The sequence below is a fragment of the Bufo gargarizans genome, chromosome 1 (genome assembly GCF_014858855.1).
Source record: "Bufo gargarizans isolate SCDJY-AF-19 chromosome 1, ASM1485885v1, whole genome shotgun sequence".
Lineage (NCBI taxonomy): Eukaryota > Metazoa > Chordata > Amphibia > Anura > Bufonidae > Bufo > Bufo gargarizans.
Window position 1 is genome coordinate 79243029 of NC_058080.1, and position 10254 is coordinate 79253282.

At 43.1% G+C, this 10254-nt stretch overlaps 1 protein-coding gene across 1 annotated transcript; it reads left to right on the top strand.

Moving 5' to 3' along the window:
• The first annotated feature begins 2312 nt into the window (after positions 1 to 2312).
• LOC122930512 (small integral membrane protein 20-like) lies at positions 2313 to 8460 on the top strand. Its single transcript, XM_044284004.1, has 3 exons — positions 2313 to 2475; positions 4771 to 4827; positions 8269 to 8460. Exons 1-3 carry the CDS (start codon positions 2367 to 2369, stop codon positions 8304 to 8306), a joined length of 204 nt encoding a protein of 67 aa, XP_044139939.1. The 5' UTR covers positions 2313 to 2366; the 3' UTR covers positions 8307 to 8460.
• Positions 8461 to 10254: the final 1794 nt, after the last annotated feature.

Sequence of the window (10254 nt, forward strand, 5' to 3'; positions counted from 1 at the left end):
CGAGCTTTGTGACATGGTGCATTATCCTGCTGGAAGTAGCCATCAAAGGATGGGTACATGGTGGTCATGAAGGGATGGACATGGTCAGAAACAATGCTCAGGTAGCCCGTGGCATTTAAACGATGGCCAATTGGCACTAAGGGGCCTAAACAGTGAGCCTAGAAAACATCTCCCACACCCTTACACCACCACCACCAGCCTGCAAAGTGGTAACAAGGCATGATGGATACGTGTTCTCATTCTGCTTACGCCAAATTGCCCTATTAAATAATCCACGCCGCTCAGAAAGCCCACTCCTATTATTTCCACCACCTGGTGTGTGACTATCACCCATGAAGGGCATCTCTGGGGTGCCCGGGGTCAGACCCCCACTAATCAGGTATTGTAGACCTATCCAGAAGGTTATCATTACTGTACCTCTTAAAAAAAAACTGACTTTGACTTACAGAGTCTAAATGGTGGCACTACAAATGTTTCTCTGTCAATGGGAGATACCGCTTTGCTATGACAGTAAGAATAGATTTTTTTGTTGTCAAAAGTGGCAGAATTATTGACTGAAGACCTCCTTATAGCATTCAGTTTTAACCTCTTCCCAACCACCATCATACTAGTACGGCAGAGGTTGGGTCTTCAAAGATGGTGTCTGCTCGCAAGTGCAATAGGCACCACAGCTGCTGGGTTTCTGCTGTTTCAAACATCGGAGACCCGGGACTAATGTCTGCAAACAGTGATAATGCTAATTGGAGACATTTAACCCCTCAGATGCCATGGTCAAACGGCGTATGCCACTGCATCTGAGAACTAAAAAAAAAAACAGGAGTGCGTGCCCCCAGGGCTGAAACGCCTTCCTTTTGCCGAGATTGGGAAAGGCGTTCCTTAGCACTAAGGCTAGGGCTACACTGCAACTTTTTGTAGCGCAACTGATTGATTTTAACTATTCAACTACAGCTGCAATCCAAATGAATGGATTCAGTTGAATGCAATCTTGTGGCCTGCAGCTGTCATTCAATAGTTAAAATCAATCAGCCGCGCTACAAAAAGTCGCAGTGTAGCCCTAGCCTAATAGGCCTAAGCCTGTACAAGGCTTGCAGGTCTATTACTGCTATATTCCAATGCAGGCCTGAGGATTTCATGTTGTAAGGCAATTGAAGTCTTAAAAAAAGTTAAAAAAAAATATTTAAATTTAAATAATCCCTCCTTTACCCATAATAAAAATAAACAATCAACAAATAAAGCTCATGGGCATCGCTAGTCCGAAGATATCTGTACTATTAAATTATGAAAATATTTATTCCATACGGCGATTGTTGTAACGAAAATAAATAAATATGAAAATGGCAGATTCGCCATTTTTTCGTTGCTTAACTTCCCAGGAAAATTTTTATAAAAAGTGATGTAAAATACCTAAATGGTATCAATAAAAACTACATTTGTTCCGCAAAATATTAGCCCTCACACAGCTCTGTGGAAATAATTATAAAAAGTTATGAGGAACAGAATATACCGTAATCATAAATAAATATATACCGGTAAATATTTTTTTTCCAAAGCTTTTATTTTTTTCCCACTGTCGAAACACCAGAAAAACAACAAATGTGGTATCTCTAAGGCTGGGTTCACACTTGAGCGTTGCGCAAACGCGCGTTTTACGCGCGTTTTTGACGCGCATTTTTATGCGCGTTTTTGTAATAGTAAACGCGCGTTTGTGTGATTCACTACAGTGTCCTATGGCCACAAACGCCCCAAAAGTCGCTCATGTACTTTTTGGAGCGTCGGGCGTTTTACAGCGCGATCGTACGCGCTGTAAAACGCCCAAGTGTGAACCATTCCCATAGGGAATCATTGGTTTCTCCTTGTTGAGCGTTTTACAGCGCGTAGGAACGCGCTGTAAAACGCTCAGGTGTGAACCCAGCCTAAGGCTAGGGTTCACCGATCTGATCTTATCCCTATCCTGTGGACAACTGGAGTGTCCCTTTAAAGGAGAGCCCCTCTGCATCCACCACCTACACAGAACACAATGGGAGCTATAGCTAAACTAGGGTCAAGGAAAAGGGGAGCGGTTGCCCATACCAACCAATCAGGACCCAGCTTACACTTCCCAAAATGCCGGCCTCTGACAGCTGCAATCTGATTGGTTGCCATGGACAGCTGCCCAAGTCTTCCAAGAGGCTTCTGAGCGCGCCGCTCTCTCCGACCTTCTATTATGGGATGACAGCGCACGTCAACTAGCCAATCAGAAGGCGCGTTTAAAAAAAAAAAAAAAAAAGGGTTCAAGCAACATCCAGTCAAAATCGGCGTTAGATTCCGTTCGGCTTCCGGGTCTGGGACCACGTGGTACAAGTCCTTGCAGGAGAGCAGCAGCAGTCATGGTCAGGAGCGGCAGCGTGGTGCTGATATTCGGGGGTTTCATGGCTGCCGTGGCGGCCGCTCTGTACCCCATATACTACCACCCGATGGCGCACATAGAGCAGTACAGTGAGTGGCAGCTTTCTGGCTCAAGGGGCGGAGTGTAATGAGGGGCGTCACGTGACTCGAGTGCATGAGAAGGGTCATGGCTGCAGCCTGTGAAGTGCGAGCTCTGCGGGCCATTGTTTTCATCCTTCATAGACTAGCAAATGTTATTTTGCCCGGGTTTTCCTTTTTCTTTACTCGGATTTGTGTGCCATGAACGCATGATGGTTTATAGGAGCGCTCCATCTGCTGTGAAACTACAACTCCCAACATGCACACTTAGTAACTCCGTGTGCATTCTGTTTCAGTTACGCAAAAAAAATATAAAACATGTCCTGTTATTGTCGGCTTTACGGACAAGGATAGGACTGTTCTATTAGGGACCGGCTGTTCTGTTACGCAAAATACGGTATGCACACGGACGTCATCTGTATTTTTTGCGCATCGTTTTTTTTTGTGGGCCGCAAAATACATACGTTACTCAGCTATTCTTGTAACTCCCATAGCAGTGATGGGAGGATTTTGGGAGTTGTAGTTTCAGAATAGCTGGAGGTTGCTGATCCCTGGTTTATACGGATGTTGGGAGTTATAGTCCGTTAAACCCGCAGTCTGGCTGTGACTTGCAAGAAATACTGATGGATAATTATGGCTGGAGTTTCAGCGCAGATTCTGTGCCTAAAACCACGCCAAAGCTGCGCAGCGCTACTGGGCAAAGCCCTCTCAGATGCCGTGGTGACGACAGCGTATAAGGGGTCATTCACCACGTGTCTGCTGTGTAATACTGTAGGCACCTGGCGGCTCTTCTTCTAAGTGGATGCCATCTTTAAACCCTGCACTTGTACCCTATATGTGCAGCGTCCGTTCTGACGTGGTTAACAACATGTGTGCCATAAGACTGGTGCACGTTACTCCAGAATTCTACTTAAAGGGGTTTTCCCATCGTAGACAATGGGGGCATATTGCTAGGATAACAACTGAACACAATCGCAGACTAAACTGAATGACTTTGTTTGCAAAATCGCGCAGTTTTCACTAAACGCATCCGGACCTAATCCGCACACGCTCGACTGCCAATGGGCCTTACAAAGACAGAAAGCACCAATATATAGATAACTCTGGATCTACCATACATAGTAGGTGATAGTAACAACTCATCTACTCTCCTCCCCTGCACAATGACCTCTGCGAAGGTCACCCAGCATGCCAGCAATCTTCTACCATGAGTACTCTCCAGACTACAGGTTCCTATGGTCTGTGGCTTGTGTAAGGGATATCTCTGAACTGCTGTTATGGTGCTTTCACATACGAATTTTACTTTTTTTTTTTTTTTTTTTTAACCAGTATAATCTAAATGGTTGTGTGAACTACACTTTCTTTTGGCTTTATTGAAAGAACTGTTAATAAACCTGAGAAACCCCACAGCTACAGTACGCAGAGTTTTTTTGAAAGATGCAAAAAAGACAAAATAATTCCACATAATGAGCAAAAAGGCTTGTGTGTCCTGCATTTCATATTTCCCATAGACCTTGAGCTAACATATGGAGCTAGTGTTTTCATGGGGGGAAAAAAATGCTACAAAAAACACCTGACATTGCACAAAAATGCCATCAAACACTTATGTGGGAAAACGGCCTAATGAGAGAAGCTGCACTGGCAAGATGGCTGCCCCCATAAACATAACACCGTAAATACATTATAAAGGGTCACTGAGTTTTCATAGAACATTTAATATGTCATAGAGACATTTCAAAAGTTTTGATTGTTGGGGGTCTGAGCGCTGAGACCCCCAGAAATCCCTAGAATGAGGAGGGAAAAGCCCTTGAATGTGGAATGCAGGGGATGGAATCAAGCCAGGCCCATAGACTTCTTTCTATTGAGTCAGGCTCGCTTCTTCTCCTGCAGCCAGGCGAGACAGCGCGATACGTGAGCGCTTCTTTCTCATTCTAGGGATCATGGGGGTCTCAGCACTCAGACCCCCACCAACCAAAACTTTTGACATGTCTCTATGACATATCAAATGTTTACTGAAAATTCAGTGACCCTTTAAAAAATAAAATAAAATCTCCAATCAGAAAATAAGAATATATTACAATGACAGGATATGTTTTATTATCTGGTTTAATTAGTAAGAAAAACGATAAGTGACACAATTCCGTTAATGTGATGCCATGTCCCATAGAAATGTATTGGGGCCCTGGATGGTCGCTACTCTGTGTCTATGGGAGATGGGTGCTCCATGCCTGTGGTAAATGTATATGCCGGTGGCGCCATGTCATCCTATGTGCTAAGATTTTGTTTCTATTCATTTTTTTTTTTTAGAGAAAGAACAAGTAGTAAACCGGGCAGGAGTCATCCAGGACGATGTGCAGCCGCCAGGTATACACATATCTATCAGAGGAGGAAGCCGTCGTCCTGCCATCCACATCCATAGCTACTATGCAGGACAGACCTCAGTAGTCACTAGTAGAGGACAATATTGGGCCTCATTTACATGGCACTATGTTGCCTATAAGATTCGACCACAGTGGAGTCTCCATTTTTTTTCCTGGACTGTAAACTCAACCCTAATTGAGACTTGGGGGTATTCCCATCTTGGACATTGGGTCATATTGTTTGGATATGCCCCCAATGTCTCATAGGTGTGGGTCCCAACTCTGGGACCCGCAACTATACTTAGAACGGAGCCCACAAAGTGCCGGAGGGCGCAACGCATATGCGCAGCTGTCCTTCATTAATTTCTATGGGACTGTGCACCAATCCCATTGGACTGAATGGGAAAGCGCATCGCGCAAGTGCGGCCACTGCTTCATTCACTTCTATGGGGCTTACGGAAATAACTGAGTGCTATTTTCAGCGGTCCCAAATACATGAATGGAGGGCACTTTGCAGGCTCCGTACCTATCAGACATTGGGGGCATATCCTAGCGATATGCCCCCAATGTCCAAGATGGGAATAACCCTTTAGTTATTATTTCCATGTAGCGCTTCAGTGAATATTTAGGCTGGGTTTACATGCAGTGGGCACGACCCCGTCAAACCACGGTGATTAATTAGCCACGCAAATTTGGAGCTTAAAGGGATTATCTCACTTCAGCAAATGGCATTTATCATGTAGAGAAAGTAAATATAAAGCGCTTACTAATGTATTGTGATTGTCCATATTGCTTCTTTTACTGCCTGGATTAATTTTTCCATCACATTATACACTTCTCATTTCCATGGTTACGACCACCATGCAATCTGGTGGTCGTGCTTGCACACTATAGGAAAAAGAGCCGGCCTGTGTGCACTGTCACATTCCCGGCCACCAGAGAGGCTGGCGCTTTTTCCTAGAGTGTGCACCACGACCACCACTGCTGGATTGCAGGGTGGTTGTAACCTCTGGATATGAGCAGTGTATAATGTGATGGAAAAATGAATCCAGTCAGCAAAGGAAGCAATATGGGCAATCACAATACATTAGTAAGTGCCTTGTATTAACTTTCTCTACATGATAAATGCCATTTATTGAAATGAGAAAACCTTGTAGAGGTAATATCTTTAGATTTGTGAGGTGCTGCACCAAAACCCGGCCTTAGGGCTCATGCACATGACTGTATGCCCTCCGAAACATACGGTCCGTGAGGGGTCTTTGAATAAAGAAAATTAAAATATGTAAATATATTCCCAATTACCTTTCACATTAGGTATAATGGCTAATTTTGTCTAGGGGGCAATCATCAGGGGAAATAAAATGGCCACCATCCTATTAGTACACACAAAACCTGTCCTAATCACATAGGAAGACAAGTTACTTCACAACACTGAGCTAAAGAGCTGCCTCATCCTCCTCTCTGCTCTGCTTGTCAGGGATTATGATTACTGTTGAGCAAATTTGTTTTTTTAAGTTCGGCGTTGGGTTATCGAAGAATCGAGTTATGGATTCTAAATTCCATTATGGAATCCATAACACAATTCTTCGATAACCCGAACTTTAGACGCCGAGCTTAAAACACAAGTTCGCTCAACACTAATTATGAGCCTGAATACAGCTGATAAGATCTTCAGATGAATCTCTGTGGGAATGGAGTTTGAGGAGACATGAAGAGAGGAGGGTGGGGGTAATGAGCAGCAGCACTTGTATGCAGTCTCCATTACCACAGCCTGTCCTGTCCGTCCTCTCTGCACTTCCTGTTTCCTCATGAACTAAATTCCTACAGAGATTCAGCTGAAGATCTTATCTGCTGTATTCAGGATCATAATCTCTGACAAGTGGGAGAGGAGGATGAGGCAGCTCTTTGGCTCAGAGTTCAGAAGTGACTTGTCCTGTGTGGTTAGGACAAGTTTTGTGTGGACCTATTAGACAGGGGCCATTTTATTTCCCGGGATGATTGCTCCATAGACAAAACAAGCCATTATAACTAAAGAAAGGTATTTGGGAATATATTTGTAAAAAAAAGCATAAAGATCATAGGCATCGCCATGTCCCAAAATGCCTTAACTATTAAAATATGAAAGTATTTATCCCAAATGACGACAGACATGACATTAAATTGGCAGATTAGCCATTTTTTCATTGTTTCACTTGCCAAATAAATGATCAAAAAGTCACACATACTCTAAAATGTAATCAATAAAAACTAAAGATCATCCCGCAAAAATTAAGCCCCTACACAGCTTCGTAGACATAACTATACATTTTTTTGAATATGGCGATGAAAAGAAAAAATTTAATTCTCTTCAAATTTTTTTTTTTTTTTAAGTACTGAAACATAAACACTATATAAATGTGGTATCGTTGTAAGGGTCCATTCACGCGTCCGTAGTAGTTTGCAAATCCGCAAAACACCGGGCCGGCACCCCAGTAGAAACGTCTATTCTTGTCCGCAGGCGTCCCACGTGGTAGCTGATTCGGGGGGGGGGGACAACAACTAACCGTCATAATCAAATGTCATATTATAAGGGACACTCTAATATGCAAAATTGATACCCAAAACAAAGTAACCCATTAAGCTACTACCATTGAAAGGAGCGGTCTGAATTAAGACCTGATTACTTACAAGGCACCACTCAATGAAGCATTGAACAAACTCCTTTTTAACGGGATGGGATACATATATATATATATATATCCCCAAATCTTTTTGCACATTAGACTCTTTTTACACATGGATTAAGCTCTGAGGATTAAATATATAAAGAGAGACTTCTGACCTACTATTCTACTATTTTTCAAATTTTTTACAACTTTTACTATCTTATTTACAATCTTCTATTTTATTTTTTATCTTCTATCCTGCATTCTTTAGTTTTTTGGATCTATATCATAATAAATTCTGAATATATTAAACCACTATTGTTACTGTTCCATTGCTGCCACCTAGAGACGGTTGTGATGATTACCACCTATGAACATCACTACTCCCCGTTGAACTAATACAGGGGCCACTGAGACTACTATTGTCAATACCATTACTATTACCAAATTCCGTGGTTCCATCACAAGGATTTATAACTGAGATCCACAGTCCCTATTGTGGGACAGATATCCTATTGTTATTGACACTGGCACTCACCCTATCGTCTGGTTTTAACATATACCTGTGAAAAAAAAATGTATGTAATTACGTGGGCAAATAAATTATATTTTAACCTTGAATCCATGCGACAGCAGATATTAGTGTGCCATCCATTTCCTATCTCCGTTTGCTTTTTTTTAATAATACGTAGGCGACGGGTATGCCTAGGATAGAGCACCTATACCCAATAGCCTGAGGTAGGTGAGCAGCTTACTCTTAATAAATAATAATGAACCCTTTTGTGCTTTCCCCACTCTAGGTTTGAAAGTATGGAGCGACCCGTTCTCGAGGAAGTGAAACTGTGTGTGCTGGGGGAAAAAAAGCATCGAAACTTGTCCAAGGCTTCAGCTGAGGAGATGTTTTTTGGCTAGGTTTTGTACATATGTAATAAAATTTAGACTTTTTAGACTCTGGAATAAATCTGTTAAATTAAATATCTATGTAAAAGGAACCTCGGGTGTCATGGATGAATGTTACTTCCTTCATTGTTTAGGGGGTTTATATGGAATTGCCAACAGGGCTGTGGAATCTGAGTCGTTATAAAATGGACCGACTCCAAAAATATATAATAAATTGCTACAGTTAGTTCAATGCAGTATGTGCTGAATATATTTTCATAAGAATTTGGGGAAATGTCCTATAAATGTCTGTTCTATTCCTGATCTAAGGATCTAGGCTTTTAGTTGAGATGAATGTGCGCTGCCCTTTATGTAGATGCTCAGTAGTGAAGCTCCTCCACTACAGATCAAAGGAAAAAGGCACTGGGAAGGAATGGCTGCACTCATCTCAGATCTGCTACAGAAAACGGGATTTGGTCTCTTGCAAACTTGTGATGGCTGTGCCCGTGCTGAGAACTGCAAATTGAATGGGGTCTGCGATCCGTCCGTACCTCAAAAAGATAGGACAAGTTCTATCTTTTTGCGGAACGGAACACCATGAAAGCACTCTGTAGTGCTTCCGTTCCTTGGTTCCGTTCTGTTCCGCACTGCATCTCTGGATTTGCGGACTCATTGAAGTGAATGGGTCCGCATCCGTGGTGCGGAATGCACACACCCGGTGTCCTGTGTATTGCGGACCCAATATGGCCACGGGGGACACACGGCCATCTTAAAGAGGTTTTCTCACTAGTTACAAAGATTGGCTTTCAACAGCATTTTCTAAATACATTGGTCAGTATATTTTTCTTTAGTCATGAACTACAGTCTAGACAGTTAGGTTTCTATGGTCACCTGCAGACCTGATTAGCTGAGAGCAGGGGTGACCTCACCCCCACGGAATGATGGGACGGAGCTCTGAGGGAACTTATAAGGTTTAGCAAGATTACCTGCAGTAAGCAAAAGGTCCAAGTGTTGTGGGGACCGAGAAGCAGGGCTTTACCTGTAATTGTGTTAGAGATCACAATCTTCTGCTCTGTCGGCGTAAGTTAATATATTCTAATAACTGCTGGAGACCCCCAGCCCCCCCCCTTCCACAGCCTGAGAAGACAGAGTGAATGCAAGCTGCCTGTCAGCCAGTGCATCAACGTGCTGAGAAAACCTCTTTAACGCAAGTACTTTTTAGGCCTCTTGCCCACGACCGTATGTACTCAGAGATATACAGTCCATGTGTGGGCCATATGTCCCTGAGCAGCATGAGAGCGCACAGCATCATAAGTTACAATGATGCTGTGAACGTTGGGCCGCCTGCGGGGCTATTGTCCTGCACTCATAAGATCATACGAGCGTGGGCCAATAGTCCCCCGGGCGGCCCGACGTGCACAGCATCATAGATTACAATCAATGCTGCTCCAGGACATATGGCCCGCACACCGACCGTATATCTCGGAGGGCATACGGTCGTGGGCAAGAGACCTTAGTATATCTAAACTTTCAATAAACTGCATAAATCAATCGTCCAGTGCGTGTTCTCTCTGTATGCTTTATGTTGTAGTTTGCTTTTCCACTGAGCTCATGTTTGGAGAGGTTAGCTGCTTTGATGGCTTCTATGTGCTATACCAGGCATGTCCAAACTGCGGCCCTCCAGCTGTTGCAAAACTACAACTCCCAGCATAACTTAATAGCTGTAAGCTATCCAAGCATGCTGGTAGTTGTAGTTTTGGAACAGCTGGAGGGCCGCAGTTTGGACATGCCTGTGCTATACATAGAATATAAGGGGGAAACTGTTTTCTAACATCTCAAATTCAGAAATACAGAAACACAAAATACAAAAAACTTAAAGGGTTTCTGTCACCCCACTAAACCGTTTT